A 21,080-nucleotide genomic window follows, 5' to 3' on the forward strand; every position below is an offset into this window, starting at 1 on the left:
TGTGTGTGTGTGTGTGTGTGTGTGTGTGTGTGCATGTGTGCTTGTGTGCTTGCTACTGACCAAAGGCTAAATTTTTCCCTTGGTTTCATATAAGCAATTTTCACTGATTTTCAGAGAACTTGTGCATGCATAAACCAAAGACAAAGGCTGGCTAAGTAAGAACTCGGTGATGTTTGTGGCACCATGTTTGCATAAAGAAAGAAATGCCCAGAAAATTAAATGTTGAGAGTGAGTCAAAAGGGAAAATACATAAACATAAGGTACTTATTGTTTTTAGGGATGTCTGAGGCAAATTGGAGAAAATAACTTTTTAAGTGGTTCCCAAATGCTCTTGAAAAATACTCTAAAGATTCCACTTTTTTTGTTTTTGTTTTTCCTAGATACTTAGACTTTAACCATCCAGCTTTCATTAGCACAATTTTCGCCAGCTGCTAAACAGTACACTCCTGTTCTTTTCTGGAAACAACACACAAAAACTAAGAAATAAAGCATTCCATCTCTAAACAACTAGAGATTGAAAGAATAGCATATGCCCGGACAGAAACTGAACATTCTCAGAATATGTTTGAGTTACAACTTGTATTTTTTTTTTCTTGGTCTACTGACCTGAGGAAGCCAGTCATTTCAATTCTGGTAATTATTTCCATAATAAGTAAAGAACCTGGATTAAGGATTAAAAATAGCTACTACTCTTCTGCTATTACTACAAAAAACATGTGAAGTCATTTAATCTAAATAAGGGATATGGGGTAGCTAGATGGCTCAGTGGATTAAAAGCCAGGCCTAGAGATGGAAGATCCTGGGTTCAAATCTCATCTCAGACACTTCCTACAGATATGACTGGGCAAGTCACTTCACTCCCATTGTATAGCCCTTACCACTATTCTGCCTTGAAATCAATACACAGTATTGATCTGAAGACAAAAGGTAAGTATTTTTAAAATGAAATAAAAAGCATTTATTACATGTCTGCTCTGTGCCAGTCATTCTGTTAAAGCCTGGAGGCACAAATCCCCCCTCTAAAGAAGCTCACAGGCTAATGAGCCAGACAACATGCAAACAACTATGTACAGATCCAATATACATAGGATAAATTGGAGATAATCTCAGAAAGAAGGCATGAAAAATAAAGGTGATCATAAAAGGTATCTTGCACACGGTGGAATTTTAGCTGAGACTTCAAGGAAGACAGGAAATCCAAGAGATAGAGATAAAGGAAAAAGGAGTTCAACTATAGGTGACAGCTACTGAAAATGCCCAGAATTAGAAGATGGAATGTCTTATTTGAGGAACAACAAATAGGCCAGTGTCCCTGGATCACAAAGTTTGTGGAGGAGATTAAGGTGTAAAAAAAACTGGAAAGATAGAAAGTGATCTATTTATAAAAGGCTTTGAATGCCAAACAGGATTTTTTTTTAATCCTTAAGATAATAGGGAATCACTAGAGTTTGTTTTTGTTTTTGTTTTTTAATATTGGCAGACATGGTCATATCTGAGCTTTAGGAAAATCAGTTGGAGAGCTAAGGTGGATGAACTGAAAGGAGAGAATTAAGGCAGGAAGAACAATCAGACAGCTATATGTCCTGTATGAAGTGATGAATCTCTATACCAGGATACAGGCAGTATCAGAGGAGAGAAAAGAATGAATCGAAGATATGTTATAAAGAAACAATCTAGGACACTTGTCAAGTGATTGGATGGGTTTAAGGGGTAAGGATAGATGAGGAGATGAAGATAGCACCGAGATTATGAGATTGAATGAATAGGAAGTTGGTCCTCAACATTAAAATGGAAGTTAGGAAGGTTTGGGCAGAAAGTTAAAATTCAGTTTTGGATTTCTTGAGTTTTAGATGTCTATAGAACATCTCTTTTGAGATGTCCAATAGGCAGTTAGAGATGAAAGACTAAAGTCAACAGAGAAATTAGAGCTGGAAAAATACATCTTGGAATCATATGACTAAAGATGATAATTGAATCCATTGGAGCTGATGAAATCAAGTAAAATTGCATAGAGGTAGAAGAGAAGAGAGACTTGAAGATCCATCAAAGAAGACTCAGGAGTAGTCAGACAGGTTGGAGAAGAACCAGAAGAGAACAGGATCACAAAAACCTTGAGAGAAGTGAGTATGAAGAAGAGGGTAGTCACCAGTGTCAAAGGCTATAGAGAAGTCAAGTTTTAGGACTGAGAAAAAGCGATTTGAATTTATGATTAAGAGACCAATAATATTACTGCCAATGGCCCACAGGACTCCTTATTCACTCATTTATTCATGTGAAAAACATTTATTGGACAACTACTGCATGCGAATCCATGAGCTAAGCACTGTGAAAGTATACAAAATGTATAAAATGAAGTTCCTTAGCTCATAGTTTCTAATCTAGTTATAGTAAATTAAGATAGATGCACAGCATCTACAATATGAGGCAGTAGAATTCCTGAGTGATGCTGGGAAGATCTCTTCATTTCTCTGGACCTCAGTTTTCTTACTTATTTTATGAGGGGACTGGAGTAGATATTCTTTATTATGCTTTCCATTCTTTTCGACTTTTTTTAGCACTATTATCTTTGTTTTTCAAATGACATTTTTTTAAATTAGCATGTCTCCCAAAAAGAGAAAGAAAAAATATTAACCTGTCCCTCCCACTCTTCCTTATCCTGTATTGAGCAAATTAAAAACAACTTGAACATCAAATCCTTCAGTACATAGTTACACAGTCAAGCAAAACAAATTACCATATGAACCATGCCCCAAAATATATCTCTGAATTCTACTAAAATCATAACCTCTAGGGAACAGCTGGGTAGGTCAGTGGATTGAGAGCCAGGCCTAGAGATAGGAGGTCCTGGGTTCAAATCTGGTCTCAGACACTTCCTAGCTGGGTGACCCTGGGCAAGTCACTTGACCTCCATTACCACTCTTCTGCCTTGGAACCAATATACAGTATTGATTCCAAGATGGAAGGTAAGGGTTTTTATAAAAAATTAAAAGATCATAATTTCTTTGTCAGAAAATAAGTGGCATGTTTCTTCTTCTTTGTTCTTCTGAACTCATGGCTTCATTGAACTGATTGATTCTAAAGTCTCTCAGAATTCTTTCCCTCTAGAATGTGGTATAATATTCTCTATCTGATAAATCCAATCTTCATCAGTTCATGAAGATCTTCCCAGTTTCCTCTATCATCATTCATTTCATCATTTCTTTTTTTAAAAAACTTTACTTTCTGTCTTAGAATCAGTGATGTGTATTGGTTTCTAAGGCAGAAGAGTGGTAAGAGCTAGGCAATGGGGGTCAAGAGACTTGCCCAGGGTCACACAGATAGGAAGTGTCAGAGGCCAGATTTGAACACAGGACCTCCCATATTTGGCCATGGCTCTGACTCTGGCTCTGAATCCACTGAGCCACCCAGTTGCCCCCCCCCCATCATTTCTTATGTTACAATAATATTCCATTACATTCATGATTTAACCATTTCCCCAATAGAATGTCCCACCCTTAATTTCCAATTTTTATCTACCATGAAAAGAAATGTTATAAATGTTTTTGTACATTTATATCCTTTTTTCCATTTTTCTTTCTTTCTTTCTGTTTTTTGTTTTGTTTTGTTTTTTTGTCCTTTGGGATAAAGGGATTGCAAATACTAAGTCAAATGACATGCACAATTTGATTGGTCTCTAGGCATAGTTCCAAATTGCTCTTCACAATGATTAAACTAATTCATAGATCCACCAGCAGTACCTTGGTGTACCTGTTTTACCTCAATTCCTATGCCATTTGTCAGATACTTCTTCTGTGACTTATGTGACTTATGGAGGAAGGAGAAGGCAGAATTTAAAGTGACTCTAGAATGGTGCTAAGTGGCTCAGGGGATAGAGAGCCAGGCTTGGATAATTGGAGGTCCTGGGTTCAAATATAGCTTCAGATATTTCCTAGCTGGGTGACCCTGGGCAAGTCACTTATCCCCAACTGGCAAGCTCTTACTGTTCTTAAATCAATAATTAGGTTTGATACTAAGACAGAAGGTAAAGTTTTAAAAATAAAATAAAGTGGATCTAGGAGATTCTAACCACAAGATGGAAAACAACAGAGAGTACCTAATTTGAAAGAATCAAGATAATTAAAGTTGCTGGGCTGTGAGAGTTTTGGTATGCTCAAAGGGAAACAACTATACCAATGTAACTGGAGTATAAGGTTTCTATAAGGGAATGGAGCAAGATAATACTAAAAAGATCATAAAGATCTATGCTAAGGAATTTGGAGGCAACTGGGAAATCAAGAAGGCAGTTGGGAAGACATGGATAGTTTTGTTATCTGGGTTTTGCCTTTTTTTTTTTGCATTTTATAAAGAATAACCTGACTGGAATATCTGGGGTAAATGGGTGCAGTGGAGAGTTTGGGAGTAGAAAGAACAATTGGAAAGAGAACAGTAAAAGAAATAAAGTTATTTCAAGAATACAGGCAAGACCCCATGAATTTTTGAACTATTAACACTAGATAGGAGAGAATAAATGGCAGCAGTATGCCTAGGAAAATAAACAAGACTTGAAACAAAGGAAAGTGAAGAATCAAATTAGTATCTGAAGATATTGCCATTAATAGAAACAGGGAAGTCAAGAGAACAGGCTAGTAAGAAGGGCAAGATAAGTGGAATTTTAGACAAATGGAGTTTGAAGACAACAGTACAATAGCTGAGAATGCTTAGAAGGCAATAGGAAAACCACACAAGAATGGAGCTTGAGAAAGAGGTCAGAATCTATATTTGAGAGACAGATAAGAGATAATTGGAGAGACATTTGCTGAAGTTGTAAAAGATGAACAACTCTGAAGAAGATTTTTTTCCTCTCCAATTCTGGATTATTCAGTTCTCTAATTTACTCTCTTGTTTTTCTACTTCTATTTCCTGTCATTTAAAATTGTATCATATATATTCTATTGAAGAAAAAAATGAATATTGGATTCATTTAAATATATTCATATTAAATTTCACAATGTAATTATAATTTGTACCATATCTATTTTTGCCTGTCACATCCCCTTTTTAGAGGGTAAGTGTCATGAGGATAAGGAACATATTTAATATTTCAATCTTGCTCAGTGCCTGCTACAATTGCCCATATTGCTTACTAAAAATTTAAAAAAATTATTACCAAATTAAATATCAGAATTGTTTGTTGCTTTTACCACTTGTCCAGTGCTCAGTTTCAGTTATAAAGATAACCTTGTAATTCAGCATGGGGTAGTAGATAAAAATGTTAGTTCAGAGATAAGAAAACCTGGGTTCAAAACCTCCCTCAACCACACTTTAGCTGTGTGACCATGAACTAATCACTTAATATCCTAGGACTTATCGACTAGGTTGTAGATACCTGAAATGCACTCCTTCTTTCCCTACCTCTCTCCTTCCCATGCCTCCATAGCCCAATCCCTGGCTATCTGTTAAGGGTGCTTTATATATCTCATTTAAAATGTGCCACTTTAATGATTTGATTTAGCTAGGTGTGAAGCCATTTCTGGGGCCTGAAGCCAGTCAAAGATCAAAGTATAACAAATTATATAACAGAATTAGGATCCAAAAGCATTTCAGCACAATACAATAATAGGTAATGTTTAATAAGGTAAAATTTAATAAAGACAAATGTGAAACTCTGTACTCGAGGTTTAAAAAATTCAACAGGATGAGGCTATATGGCTATAATTCATTTGAAAAATACCTGGAGGTTTTAGTAGACTACAAACTTAATATGCCAATTGGTGCACCACAGCAACCAAAGGAAAAAAAAAATCCAAGATCTTAGGTTGTGTTAATAAAATTATATTGTCCAGATTGAGTGAAGAGAGAATTCTACTGTACTTTCCCCGGTCAGACTACACATAGTAGGTTGTGATCAGTTCTCCTTAGTACAACACAAAGATCAGAAAAATCAGAAATCTTACATTCAGAAAACAGATCCAAATTCTGTTTCTCTTCCTTACTTCCTCTGTAACCTTGGGCAAATTATTTAACCTCTCTGGGCTTCAGCTCTTGTTCCTAATTTGTAAAATGGGGGATTTGGATTAGATGGTTTATGATCTCCCTTCCAGCTTGAAATTTATGATCCTATGACACTGATAAGTTAGAACATTTGCAGCAACCAAGCAAGTTGGAAAAGGGAGTTGAAACCATACTATTCGAAATTCAGCTGAATAAATTAGGAAAGAAGATTGAGGATAAAGTGCAATCATAGCTTTTTATGAGTGTCTAAAACTGCTGATATGTGAAAGTAACATTAGACTTTGTTTCATTCAGCTCCAAGGTAGAATTTTAAAAAATGAATTGAAGTTGAAGTGAGATAAGGTTTGCCTTAATGTAAAGAAAAACTTCCTAATAAATAGAATTGTCCCAAAGTGATGTGGGCTCACTTACAGAAAGGGAGAAGGCTCTTTGTTATTAAAGGTCTCCAAGGTTATGTTGACCACTTGTCCAGAAAGGTGTAGAGGGTAACCAGTACACATTGGATTAGATCATCTGAGACTTTTCTTTAAAATTATTTTGTTTTACAAGTATTTCCCTCTTCCTTTCTTTGCCTCTTCCTGTATTAGATAATAAAAAGAAAGATAAAACATTTATAATGAATACACATAGTCTAGTAAAACAAATATCCCAATCTGACCATGTCTAAAATTATATGCTGCACTGTACATTTCAAATTCATCATCTCCACTGCAGGAATGGGGGACCTGTTTCATCTTCAGTCCAATGGACTTAGAATTTATCATTACATTGAACAGAGTTCTAAAGACTTTTAAAATTGTTTTCCTTTATAATGTCATTATATAAATTATTTTCCTAGGACTGTTCTCTTCATTCTATATCAACTCGTAGAAGTATTCCCAGTTTACTTTGAAACTGACCAGTTCAAATGATCTAAGATAATATAATTGGGTGAGAGAAACATAAAAATAAAACTCACTTCATTTGCCTTCCCAGGGTATCAAGGGCTATGTGAAGTCCAAATTAGTTCCAGATGTGGCAAGGGACAGATCATGGGAACTCTTTCCTCTAAGGATGCCTATCTGAATATAACCTTAGACTGGGTGTATCTTCATTTATTTATAGTGATGCTTAACATTTTATTAGTGATATGGTTAAAAGAAGAGGTAATTTTACTTATCAAACATGCAAATGACAAAGCTTTGAGGAATATCTGTCACAGTAGATGAGAATGAGGATTTAAAAAGAGAAGGCATGATGAAGAGGTCCAGGGTTTGCATTTGAATAGAAAATGAAAAGATGGCTGGCTTGGAAACCCTCTTTAAACAGAGCTTCTATAAAGAGCTCTCCATCTCCAGTTAGAATAAGGGAAGGACTCTAGGGGCAGACAGTGCTGAAGAGGTATAAGATAGAGAGCTTAAGTGATCTTGTAGGAAGGAAGAGGTTGGCACATGGTCAATGCTTAATAAATTAATTATTGATTATTTGAAGGAACTAGGGATGTTTAGTTTGGACAGAAGAGGAGGCAGGGGAAGATTGGAATGAGAGTTGCCTTTCAGTATATGAGTGGTTGTTTTGGGGAAGAATAGAATTAGGACCATTGAGAAGAAGCTGCAAAGAGGCAATTTAAGCTCAATATAAGGAAAAACCATTAGAGCTAGCTAAAAGTAAAAAATGGACTTGGGGAGAGGTATAATCTTTGTTGGAGGTCTTGAAGAAATGGCTGGATGGCTATTCTTCTGGTGTGTTATATTAAAGAATCTTTTTTTTGTGGTATGGACTGGATGGCTACTAAAGTCCCATTAAACTTCAGTTTTGATTCTATGCATCTGGTAAGTAAAAAATTGTGGCTTTAATGGAGAAAATAATATTGATTAATAGGGAAAATAACTGCTTTATGTACTTCGTAAATTTGTTAAGGAAATGGAAAAATATTTGGGAAAAATAAGTTAAAGGTGCCATTCAAAAATGAAATGTTATTATTACTACTTTCTTGACGCCTGATAAGGTTATATAATTATTTAAATTTAAATATCTCACTATATTTGGATATTTATGCTAGGATTTGCTCTTTTATTCCTGGTGTGTTCAAAGAATCCCAGAATATTAGAACTGGGAAGTACTTTAGCAATCATTTAGTCTAAGTTTATTATATTTACAGATGAGAAAATTCTAATCCAAAGAGGTTACGTCATCTGTTCACAGTTGCACAATGCATTATGGTTAGAGGCAGAACTAGAAACCAGGTGTTCTGGCTCAGGTTCTAGATTGTTTATAAAAATCTCTTGGGGGTAAGTAGTTGTGTTAATATCATTCTCCTTAATTTACAAATGAGTAAACTAGGATGAGCACAGTGAAGCCTCACTAATCTGGACTATTTAGGAGAAAGATCAATCTGACACAGAGAATATTTGAAAATAAATGCTTTTAAAAGTACTTTCAAATGCAATAAATAATACAATGAAATGACTAACTTAAGACTGCTAAATAGGTATTCCATTCAATGGCTGCCTTTAATTGATATGTATTAACCCTCATTATTTATAGGCAAATGGTTCTAAAAAATAGCTTTAAAAATTAGCTTTCTTCTGTAGGTAACCATCCCTTCCCCTAGTTTTATTTACACTCTTTCATTCCAGTCTGAGTTAAAATATCAGAAACTATTATGTCTGTTGGCTGTCAGTCTCTTATGACTCATTAAAAATATCTAGTGTTACCATTGTGAAAAGGAAGCAAAGATTGCTATTGATTATTTGTTTTCAGTTATTAGCATGCCCAAGGGTTTTTCTTGTAGAGGACTAATGTTTGTATATATGTTTATTTTAAAAAAATATTTCAATAACCAAAGTTACCCTCTTTTTAATTCTTTTTATTCTTTCATATGTCTTCCATTAGATTGGGAAAGTGGCATTTCAATCTAGTAGACTAGGGCCAGATGTTAATCCACTGGTTGAAAGACTGATTTCCTGCCCTAATAGGTGACCCCTGTAAACAAAATAAGCTTTTTTTCTTAATGGACTACTGTCCAAATGACCTCATCTCTAGACAAGAGATCTTTGTAAAAGTCCCTTTTTAGTGTTGAGATCAACATCATCTGATTCTTCTCCCTCCCCCCCACCAACCCCTGCCCCAGAATCTTTACTAGATAAAGAAGGGTATCAAATTCTTTCATTCTTGAACCATAAAGGCATTGGGGTTTTTGGTCTGTTTTTCCCTCCCTTGGTTAGGTAGTCCATTATTTAGGGTTTTTTTTTTTTTTATGCTTGTATTCACTTTATTTCACAGCAACACACGGATAAAGTGATCTAAATAACTTACTTTCTGTTTTTTTTCCTCTTTCATGACCTCAAACCTAACATATGCTACTTGATTTTGTAGCACATTATTAAATCCTTCCTTAAGCAGCAGTTATACTAGGTGATTCCTACAACTTTTTCAGAATGAAGCTAAGAACTCTCTACTCCTTCCTATCTCTAGATGTGAAAGCTTTATTGTGTTCTCACCACAATAAAGTTCTATATTGAGTTCATTTATTTTTATCTATAATTGTATAATGACTGCTCAGACAATCCTTGATAACTATGTCTTCCTATTTGTGTATGTGTATATGTCACAGGAAATAAGCAATTTTTAACAACACCATGGAGAAAATAATTACCTAAAGTGACTGAGAGAATAGAGTTGCTTAAAAAGGTGGCAAATGAGGTGTTAGATGACATAGGAAGGCATATATCTCTAGGATTATTTTGGAAGAGGAGGAATGGTCAGCTCAGTGCCCAAAGGGAGAATTTCACTCTACAAAAATTATGCTTCCATATGACTTGAAAATATTGGATCTTCCCAAAGGAAAGATGAAAAGAGATGGAAAAGAGAGAATGCAGGATACCCTGAAGGTTTGTTATGTTCCCTCCATTCATCAGCCACACCAAGCACTGTTCAGAAAACACCCAGTGCTAGCTTCAGGAAGTTTGGAAAGCAATTAAGTGTAGAGAGGTCTTTGTTCTGGGAACTAAGTATATTACCATTTCCTTTCTTTGAATGTGTAGATATTTCTCTTTCTCAAAATATTACAATGGCCAGTGTGATCTTGTATCTTTTTTCTTTATGGAGTGAGTTAGATGTTAGAATTTATTTTTCATCATTGAGAGTATTTCAAATCTACAGATGCATCTGCAACATCTTATGTGTTTATAAGTTTATGACTATAATTTTCCAGAGCATTCTTCATTGAAAATTTTTCTGTGCATCTAATAATAACAATATGTATATAGTGCTTTAAGAGTTGTAAAGGGTTTTGCATATACTATCTCATTTGACTCTCACCAGGATGTGTTATTAACCCATTTACATAGGAGATAAGTTGAGAGAAATTAAATGGTATATCCAGAGTCACATAACTAGTAAGGGCCTGAGATAAAAACTCTTAAATATTAGAAACCTGTGTGAGCCCAGGCAGTTCAGTTAACCTCTGGCCAGTTTTCTTAGTTATTAACGTGGGAAAAGTAATTTGTCTCCTAGATAGTTATGAAGGGCAAATGAGATAATATATGTCAACTACTTTACAAACTTTAAAATATTATATGAATGTTATGTGATGATGATGATGATGATGATGGAAGAGGAAAGGAGGAAGTGAAGGAGAAGGAGACAAGAGGAGGAGGAGGTAATTGGATCTATAATTTCATTAGTAATACTGTCTAGGGAGGTAACTCCCTCTATTAATGCAGTCATCAACCTCTCTGTAATGTAGAGACCTTCAAAGTCCTACCAGTCTCAACATGTGGGAGTCTTACAGTGTCCTGTCAGTGTAGGTCAGTCAATCTCTGCAATTTAGTTATCTAGACTCCAGGCCCTCCAACAATGAATGGTTAAGTGACTAGACCAGGATCACACAGTCATTGTGTACCAGAAGTAATCCTGGTATTCCTTATTCTGAGTCTAGCTCTCTATCCACTATCTTATATCACCTCAACTTGTTTTATAAATATATTTGTGATGTTTTCATTAATTAAAAAATTTCCAGGTAAAACTCCAATATTTTCTCAGTTTAGGACAGTCTTCTAAGAGGGTTCATATTGTTCCCTTAATATCCAAGAGACCTCCTCTGGAATTCAGTCAGTTAAGTCCCAGAAAAGAAAGGGAATGAAGATCCTATTGACTTTCTTCTTGCAATCTTATCCTAATCCAGGCAATACCTCTTCATTTTCTCCCTAGGTCTACATCCTCAATTTTTTCCTCACTCTCTTTCTATCCCCATTATTCTTACCCCTAAATTCAGGGATGAAAAAGCATTTAATGATGCTAGAAATGAGGCTTGTTTTCTTTTAAGGGGTCCACAAAAAAAAAATGGAAGTTGCAGGTTTTCTCTGTACTAGAATCTCTCAAGAACTGACTCAAAGAAAGAATGAAATGGGTACCTGTTTTCACTGCTCAAGCTAAGAAAGGTACACACACACACAAGATGACAGACATGAATTAGACTTTCCATGTTTGTTTATTTTTCCCTGTCTGGGCATTTGTCATTCGTTAAAATAAAGGAATTTCTTAAAGCATGACTTTTAAAAGACTGCTATGTTTCAAAGAGTTTTATAATGTTTACTGCTGCTTTGTTGTCTTTCTTTATTGCTTATAGTTTCCAAAAATCTTTTATAGGGGCAGTTAGGTAGCATAGTAGAAGAGTGGTTCAAATCTGACTTTAGATACTTCCTAGCTAAGTAACCCTGAGCAAGTTACTTAACCCCAATTGCCTAGTCCTTATGAGTCTTTTGCCTTAGAACCAATATATAGTATAGATTCTGAGACAGAAGATAGAGGTTTAAGAAAAATCCTTTAGATATGATCTTACATGAAGAGAATTTACATTCACTTACATGAAAATAACCTTTTTTTATTCATCAACTTACTCTTTATTTTAAAATATGCTCTAGAATAGTTCCTTCCCCTTATTTTTTTAAATTTTATTTATTGTTGAGGGATTTCAGTCCTGTCTGATTCTTTTTGACCCCATTTGGGGTTTCTTGACAAAGATATTGGATTGTTTGGCCATTTCTTTCTCCAATTCATTTTACAGATGAGAAACTGAGGCAAGTAGGGTTAAGTGACTTGCCTGGGGTCATACAACTAGAATCTTAAGGCCACATTTAAATTCATGAAGGTCTGTCTTCCTGATTTTAAGTCCTGAACTCCATCTACTTACCACCTAATGAGCCTATCTTATTTTTGGGTGTTTTTCTTTTTTTTAAAAGGTATTTTATTTCCCCAATTACATGTAATAACAATTTTAAACATATATTTTCCAAAATGATAAGATCCAAACTGTCTCCCTCCCTCTCTACCCTCCTTTCCTCCTGCAGATGGTAAGGAGTTTGATCTGGGATTTCCATATATTATCATGCAAAACATACTTCTATATTGGTCATTATTGTAAGAGAATACTCATATAAAACCAAAACTCCCCAATAAAAATAAACTAAATTGAAAAATAATGTGCTTTGATCTGTATTCTAGCTCCAGCAGTTCTTTCTTTGGAGATAGGTAGCATTCTTTGCCATAAGTCCTTCAGAATTGTCTTGCATCATTGCTTTGCTGAGAGTAGCTAAATTTTTCACAGTTGATAATTATACAATATTTCTGCCTCCATGTACAACATTCCCTGGTTCTGCTTATTTCACTCTGCATCAATTCATGTAGGTCTTTCCAGTTGTTGTTTTTTTTCTGAAATCATCCTGCATATAATTTCTTGTTGTACAACAGTATTCCATCACCATCATATATCACAATTTAGTCAGCAATTCTCCAACTGATGGGAATCCTCTCAATTTCCAATTCTTTGCCACCCCAATAAGAGCTATTAGATATTTTTTGTACAAGCAGGTCCTTCCCCTCCACTCTTTAAAAAAAAATCTCAGGGATACAAACTCAGTAGTGCTATTACTAGATCAGAGGGTATGCCTAGTTTTATAGTCCTTTAGGCATAGTTCCAAATTGTCCTCCAGAATGGTTAGATCAGTTCACAACTCCACCAATAATACATGTGTTCTAATTTTGCCATCTTCCTTCTAACATTTATCACTTTCCTTTGTTGTCATATTGGCTAATCTGATAGATGTAAGATGAAACTTCAGAATTGTTTTAATTTGCATTTCTCTAGTCAAGAGTGCTTTAGAACATTTTATATGGTTATTGATAGCTTTCATTTCTTAAAATCTGATTTTGAAACTGAAAATTGCTTGTTTTTACCCTTTAGCCACTTGTCAAATGGGGTGCCCCATCTTGTTACTCTCACTTATCCTAACTAGCCTGACATATGTCTTATTTTGAGATATCCACAGTTCATTATTTTGAGATATCATAGTTGAGTAACAGTAAGAGTATGTCATAGTTTGCAAATCAAAAATATTTAGTCTTATAAAGAAGTCCCTGTCAGGTTAGTTGACTTCTCTAAGCACAAATAATTATAGCATATGGGACAGAGATGAGATTTGAATCTGAATCTTGTGTCTCCAAAGCTAGTCTTCTTTCTAATACACCACATTTGCCCCCTAAGATGACCTCTCTTATGAGGTACAAATGCAAGTCCTTAGGACTATGAGACGTGTTATAGCACTAAAAGGATACTGATAAAACAGTATCAACTATAAATTACTTCTCCCTCATCTTTAGATTTGTGTATTCTTGCTTTTCCTTATTTTTTTTTGCTCTTTCAGTAAAAATGGCTCAAGAACTCTAAGCACTCCATGAGAAAATAACCTTCATTTTCACTGTTTTTAACAGATCCATTTTAAGACCCTGGCAATTCTTTAATATTTTTAATTGATTCCTCCCAGAGACCTCATTTCAAACAAATACATCCTATTAAAATGTTATTTTATGTTTAAAAATAATATTTTACAGATATCCTTAGTTTTAAAATCATCTTTATTTCTCAATATATTCCTCCCCTCTCCCCAGTCATACACTGTGTTATTTCCAAAAAACCACTGGAGTCTGAATACAGATTGGAGGAAGCTATTCCTCACTTTATTTCCTCCATGAATTTTTCTCTAGTGTAAGCAATATGTGTCTTCTTTCACAACCTAACATACATGGAAATATGTATTACATGATAACACATATACAACTTATATCATAATACCCACCAACTCAGGGAGGGAGGTGAGATAGGATGATGGGAGAGAACATGAATTGTAAGATGTCATAAAATGATTCTTGAAAATTGTATCAACATATAATCTGGAAGAAAAAAAAAGAAGTGGCAAATTGACATCAACTATGGAGAGACAAATAAGTTTTATGTGTAGCAGAGACAAGATGATTCACCTGAGTTAAACCAGCATGCAGTCCATGAGTAAAGAGACAAGACTGATAATTAAGACCAGCCAACTAGTTTATTCATGTAGACAGTATGGAAAGGACCACATTTATATTTCAAATAGTAACCCCATAGGCATTAGTATTTTCAAATTGTATGTAGTTACCATACCTCATTAATGATTTATTAGGTGATCTCAGATCACAGGTCAAGTACATATTCAGTAGAGTTTTCTCCATACTTTTATTCTCATTACAATTCTGGTTAATGTGTTAAAACAGAATTATCTGGAGCAACTAGATGGCCCAGTGGATATAGTGTCAGGAGATTCTGGGTTTAAATTTGACCTCAGATACTTCCTAGCTGTGTGACCCTGGGCAGGTCACTTAACCCTAATTGCCTAGCCCTTACCATTCTTCTTGCCTTGTAAATGATATAGCATTGGTTCTGGAATGTAAGGGTTTAAACAAAATAGAATGATCTCATGATGGCCCCCAAATATAACTGCCTCCAAAGAGGTGGGAGGCAATTACTTGATCTTGCCTCATTACATAGATGAAGAAACTGGAGAATAGAAGGTTAAATGTTTTGCCTGCAGTCACATAATCAAGAAAAGGCAAATGAAGAATTAGGGTTTCAGGATTTCCAAATCTCAGTTTAGAATTCTAGAGCTAGTCCTTGATGCATAAAAGGCAGTGTGGTATTGCTGTATTAATGATGCCGCATTTTTTAAGTCAAATTGTTTTGCTTGCTATTTCCTCTTCATTTTATTTCCCATCTCTTTGCCTTTGCCCATCTTTATTTCATAGAATCCCTACACTCCTCCAAAGCCCAGCTTAAATGCCCCCTCTGTCTAATTAGAAGCTTGTCCTGATTCTACTCCCTCCTCTCCAATTACTAATATCCTCTTCCTAGAAATTATTTTGTATATATTTTGTAATTGTGTTTCTTATACATTTTGTTTCCTCCAATAGAATTTAAACTCCTTGGGGACAAACAGATTTTTTTCTCTTTAGAGTAGCAGAGTCTATTTGCTATTTGGCACATTTTGGATTATAACTGTGGTTTAATTGGTAGAAGGAACTTCACCTCCCCAAAAAAGAGTACCAAATGCTCTTAGAATCTTAGAGAGTTGCCTGAGGTCACTGAATGCTTAAGACCCTTGTCCATGGATCCAAAGCTAACATTCCAGGTAGGACTTGAATTCAGTTCTTCTTAGCTCCAAGACCAACTCTATCCACAATGGCAAGTTACTTCTCAAAACAAAACAAAACATTTTACATTTGCAAATGTAAAATGACATGATACTTATAAATCTTATAAATGCTAGTTATTGTTATTATTACTATTATTATATTCAAGGAATTATGCTAGGATTTGGAATGGGAAATATTTCTCTTTCTCTTCCACTCCAAAATACTTTATGATTCTGTCAACTACTGCTATTGAGACAGAAAAAACATATTGCCATACATTTAGAACAATATTTTTTAAATTTACATTTGATACTTTCTTACAGTGGTTATGAAGAGATGGTTATTTTGCTAGGTTCTCTAGAGCATTAATACACTGCTAAAGAAGTTTAGTGTAGACTTTTTTCTTCTTTGTTTTTAAAGTCAAGGATGGGAAGAGGCATGCTAAAGGAGAAAATTGAAATTCTTCAGACTTCTCTCCCTGAATCATATCAGGAGTATTATCCTATAATAGCCCTATGTACATTTAATTGGTAGAATGGCTCTAATACTTAATACTTTGCCACCAAGAAGTGGTGTGTGATAGGACCAGTGTTTATGGAGGAGCATCTTTCCTCCCTCCCACTGTATGGGGAGGCTTTATCTAAAAGTAGCCCAGCTGTTCCCCAGAGCCTGATTAGCTTTGGCTTCCTTAACTTAGTTTCATCCTCCTCCATATCCTAAGCTGATATGGAATAGACCCAGGGAAAACTTCTCCTGGGACCTGACTGGCCCTGGCTTCCCTGATTCAGCTTCCTGGTCATGTAAGGACACAAAAAGTCCCTGCCACATGCAGACTATGTCCTTCGGACATAGCAGATTTTTGAAGCCTATAAAAATCACTTTACTTTGCCTTGCAGATTAGATGCTTTTCCACAGAGAGGGAGGTAAGGGGGTAGCAGATAGAGAAGGTAAGTACCACCTTGCCCTTGTTGCATACTTCAATGTGTTGGGTACAATAAATGTCCTAGAGCTAAATATTCAATGACTTGAGACCACTTCATTTCCTCTCAAGATCAGACTTGAATTAAGAGAATGCTGCTCTTAAAACTGTACTTCTGACAGTTATATTTTCTTAACTGTAAAGTTCCAACTCTTTTATATGCATTCAAGATCTTCTACAAACTGATTGCACCCTAACTTAAAAAAAAACAAATAACAAAACACAAACCTGAAGCTTCTGTCTTAGAATAGATTGATATTAGTTCCAAGGCAGAAGAGAGGTAAGAGCTAGATAACTGGGTTTAAGTGACTTGCCCAGGGTCACAAAGCTAAGAAGTGTCTGAGGTCATATTTGAACCCAGGACCTCCTGTCTTTGGGGCTGGTGGTTGGTCTATCCACTAAGTCACCTTGCTGCCCCAATACCTTGCTTTTGAAGTCATATCATTCTACAACTCCCTTCCACTCTTGCCATGCAGCAAAATTGGACTCTCTCTATCCTAAGGGCCTGGACTTAGGGTATTCCTTCTTTTGCTCATACTGTCCCCTATGTCTGAAATGTTTCCTTTCTCCTATTTTATTGAATTCTTTTTTTTTTGTTGTTTTAAACCCTTATCTTCCCTCTTGGACTCAATACTGTGTATTGGTTCCAAGGCAGAAGAGTGGTAAAGAGTAGGCAATGGGGGGGCAAGTGACTTGCCCAGGGTCACACAGCTGGGAAGTGTCTGATATTTATTGAATTCTTACCTATTCTTAAAAGCCTGACTTGCAGGCCCCTCCTCCAAGAAGTGGTTCCTTGATTTCTTACCCTACAAAGTGACAATGTCAATTCTCATATTCTTCATTTTTTTTGTATTTTTTTCACTTCTCTAAATGCACTTATACTTTTTTATTTCCCTAGAATATGCTTAATAAATGTGTACTTTTTTGGAAACATTCCATGAGATTGGTAAGGATGATTAGTTTTTGTTACAGAACATAAGCTTCTAGTGGACAGGGATTGTCTCCATTTTTTATATGTGCCCTCAAGACCTAGCACAGTACTTTCCACACATTCTGCTAATTGTTCTATACATAGTTTTCCATCCCCAACCTTCATACCTTTGCACAAATGATTTCTTTTGCTTAGATTCAATTCTCTCATCTCCCTTTGGTAGCATCCCTTAAATTTGTCTGGTTTTTATTTCTTCGGTCTTTCATGATCACTATTTGGATTTTTCTTGGCAAAGATACTAGAGTGGTTTGTCATTTTCTTTTCCAGCTCATTTAACAGATGAGAAAACTGAGGCAAACAGGATCAATTGACTTGCCTATGGTCTCATGGCTAGTAAGCATTGGAGGGCAGATTTGAACTCAGGATGAGTCTTTCTTATTCCAGGCCCAGTATTCTACCCAGTGGACCACAGAAAATATCCCTAGCTTTTTTGAAAGCCAGGCTCAGATATGATTTCCTGTGAGTTCTTTCTAGATTCCCCCAGCTATTTTGATGGGGTCTTTTTCTCTCTTGAATTTTATTTTAAATTTCTTAGTTTCTAAACGTGTTGTAGCCTGCCAGGGGAGATTACAGTCCTTTAGAGCAGAGTCGGTTTCATTTCCAGTCCCTAGGACCTAGCATAGTGCCTGGCACAAATGCTGGGCTTAAATAGAGTGGAATTGGTCCTCAACATTAAAATTAATATTCAGGACCGCCAAGCTAAATGCCCTCAATTTATTTTTATTTTTGAAAGATTCACGAAGAAAGAAATATATCTATCGGGCGCCTCCCCAGCTAAAAGCGACCAGTCACGACTCCTCCACTTTGGAAAAACTAGTACAGGTGTGTTTGTTGACTGTGTTAGTCATAACACGTGGTCTTAAAAACTAGCCCAGCCCTTCCCCTACTTAACGGGAAGACTCCATAGACATCCCGGGTCTCTTTTCTCCCGCGGGGTTAGGGGTTTTAAGACCCAGCGGTGGAAGCCTAGGGTGACGAGGGGCAACAGTCCAAAGAGCAGAGCCCTTACGGATGCAAAGGAAGGGCTCGTGGCCAGGCTCTCCCCCACTTCTTTTTATTCCCAAGAGTTGCCCAATAGAGGCGGAAATTCCTTAAGTCGTTGGGCTCCGCCGCGGAAAGGTGGGGATAGTAAAGACACTTGAAGCGGTCAAGTCCGCAGGCGGGACTCGTTTAAAGATTAACTTTTTCCAGGTCCCAAAAAGCAGACGGGAGAAGCGGTTCTCCCCAGCCCCCATCCCAGTCCAGAAGAAGGGCAGGCTTGGGAAGTTGCGGGCAGCCCAACAGCAACAGCAGTAGTCTTGGCGCCTGGAGCTCCGCGGGGCCGCTCTTTCAACAGGCGGTTTGTTCTCCCTTTCCGTGGCTCATTTCCATGCGAAGAGCCTGACATCAGAGTACCTTTTGTTGCTAAAAAGCTTTCTGAAGCTTGGTGGGGCGGGGGAAGGGGAAGATAGACTGAGCAGTCATGTGAAACTGGAAGAGCTCATTTGGGATAGAGGGGGCCTGGGGTTTTCCAGCAAACTTGAACCACAGCTGGCCTACTCCTGGGGGGGCCGGGACTAGTGGGACTGGCGGAAGAGAGGAGGGGCGGGCTAGAGAGGGTTCACCTAGGTCGTCGGGCGGGGGAGAAACGCCTTCTCCAAACGTCAGGTAGCGTCGGAGCTGGCGGGAATCCCCACTGGGACGCCCAGTGGTGTGAGCGGGCTGAGCTTGCAGCTCCCTTAGGGCTGGCTGGAGCTCCCCTAGGAAAGTTTGGAAAAGCATGTCTGCGCTACAGCCCAGGTTGATGGCGAGGAGAGCTGTGCTCCAGAATCGACGAGAGCGAGGGGAGAACTGGAGCTCTTGAGCCAGGATCTGGCCGGCCCTGAGGACGCTGCCTCCGCTCCCTCTTCCCCCTTGGGGCATGCACTGGAGAGGCTGTCTATATCCCACACTTGTGACTAGGAGGAAGGCATGGTGAAGCCGCTTGGCCGGGCTGGAGAAGTGTTTACTGTTGGAGTTGTGTGGTGGAGGGTAGGCGCATCGCCACCCACCAGTGGCTTTGGTGAAGCTTGGGTGAGGTAGAGGACACAGCCATGGAGCAGGATCAAGCCGCATGTCCCGAGCCAGAGGGAGAAGCAGAGTCAGACAGCATCACGCCTGACGCTTTCTCCAGGCTCTGGACAGATGTCATGGGGATACTGGTGAGTTACCTGGGGAACAAGAGAGGAAAGATGACCGAAGACTTGAGGTCAGATAGTAGCCCATCTGTTTCAGTGCCGTTCGCGCTAACTCCTCTAAAAGTAGATCTGTTGTTTGCGGGTTAAGCACACATGGGAATTCAGTTTCTGTCCCCCTCTACAAAATGAATCGCCGTCAGATCAGATCTGTTACTTGGTCTCTGGGGAGTATTGTTTAGCCAAGTTTTCTCTCGGGCACCTGCTGAAAAGTTAGTGGAGAGAAGGCAAAGGTGTCTCTGAGAGAGGTTGAGCCCCAAGGCATATTAAATCCAACCTAACTTTTGGATTTGGGTAGGTGTTTGTAACCACTGCTTCTATTTGTCTCTCCTTCGTTGTCTGACCTTTAGAGGAACACAACCGTTTCTTTACTCATTTGCCTCAAAGAAGATTACACTGTTTTCAGTTTTCCCAGCTTGTAGGTTGGCTGGTTCAGCTTTTATGAACCAAAATGTAATTTACCAATTCTACATTGTCATGCCATTTGAAATGCTCGATAACAAAATATCTTTAGAATTTGGCCTCAAGTATGCAGAGGATTAGGCTTCAACCTGAACCAGTCTTTAATAACTCTGGGAATAAGTAGGATTTTGTTTTTATTAGGAGTGGAGTTAGGGTAAGGGTTTTGTGTATGGTGTGAATGGAATTTCAAGTTACATATTTCACAGGATAGATAACTCAATTCTTATCTAAAAAAATAGTTGCAGGTTTAGAAAAACATGAAAAATTATGCACAACTTATATAATACATATATCATACAGGGCACCTGTAGTCTGAGGTTAATTCATAGGATCTCTTGTTTGAAAAAACATTGGATGAGGACTGATTCAGAGTAGACATTTTTAAAATAGATCAATTATTCTTTCCTGTCCTTCTAAATCAAAATCCAGAAGTTATTTTATTTGTTCTGTCACTTGTTTTTGTTATTGATGTTGCATCTAGAGAATTAGGGAAAGATGAGTAACAGATTTTTTGTTTTTCTCATAATTTAAGAATCTTAATTTTGGATGGGAAGAAACTTGTTTTCTAATTGTATTTCATTAACGTTAACGTTTTCCCCTACAAACTTTTTCAGCTGCCAGTGAATGGATTGAACTATGTTAGTAGGTTGTTTTGAATAATTCTCCAAGCAAGAAAAATGCTTTATTATTTTTACTTGTCCCCCTAAATATTCCTACTTAGAAACCTTCAATAACTAGAGATTCGGTTCTATAGCATCCTATTGTGGCCATTATATTTTGGTTAATGGCTCTAATGGAAAAAAAAAATGGGATCAGTCAGTGGGGGTGGGGAAAGAAAAAAAGGGGAGGAGAAAGAAGTACTGGAAGGGAACTAGTCATGAAGTAGATTGGCATTTATTGAAGATCTCTCTTCTCTTCCCTGGCAGGTTTTAGCCCTGTGTTTGGCCAGTTACAGCAA

The 21,080-nt window shown here is 37.1% G+C and overlaps 1 protein-coding gene across 2 annotated transcripts in view; it reads left to right on the forward strand.

Annotated features, from left to right (window-relative positions):
• SASH1 (SAM and SH3 domain containing 1) overlaps positions 1–21,080 on the forward strand; it is a 391,591-nt gene that overhangs the window by 152,292 nt on the left and 218,219 nt on the right. Inside the window, exon 1 of one of the 2 annotated variants that reach the window (XM_007484703.3) lies at positions 18,327–19,627. The exons of the other annotated variant lie outside the window; for it this stretch is intronic. Within the exon in view, the coding sequence (XP_007484765.2) occupies positions 19,520–19,627 (108 nt within the window). The 5' untranslated portion in view covers positions 18,327–19,519. Of the gene's footprint in view, positions 1–18,326; positions 19,628–21,080 lie in introns of those variants that run through there. 2 annotated transcript variants of the gene reach the window in all.

Source organism: Monodelphis domestica, chromosome 2, assembly GCF_027887165.1.
Source record: "Monodelphis domestica isolate mMonDom1 chromosome 2, mMonDom1.pri, whole genome shotgun sequence".
Taxonomy (NCBI): Eukaryota; Metazoa; Chordata; class Mammalia; order Didelphimorphia; family Didelphidae; genus Monodelphis; species Monodelphis domestica.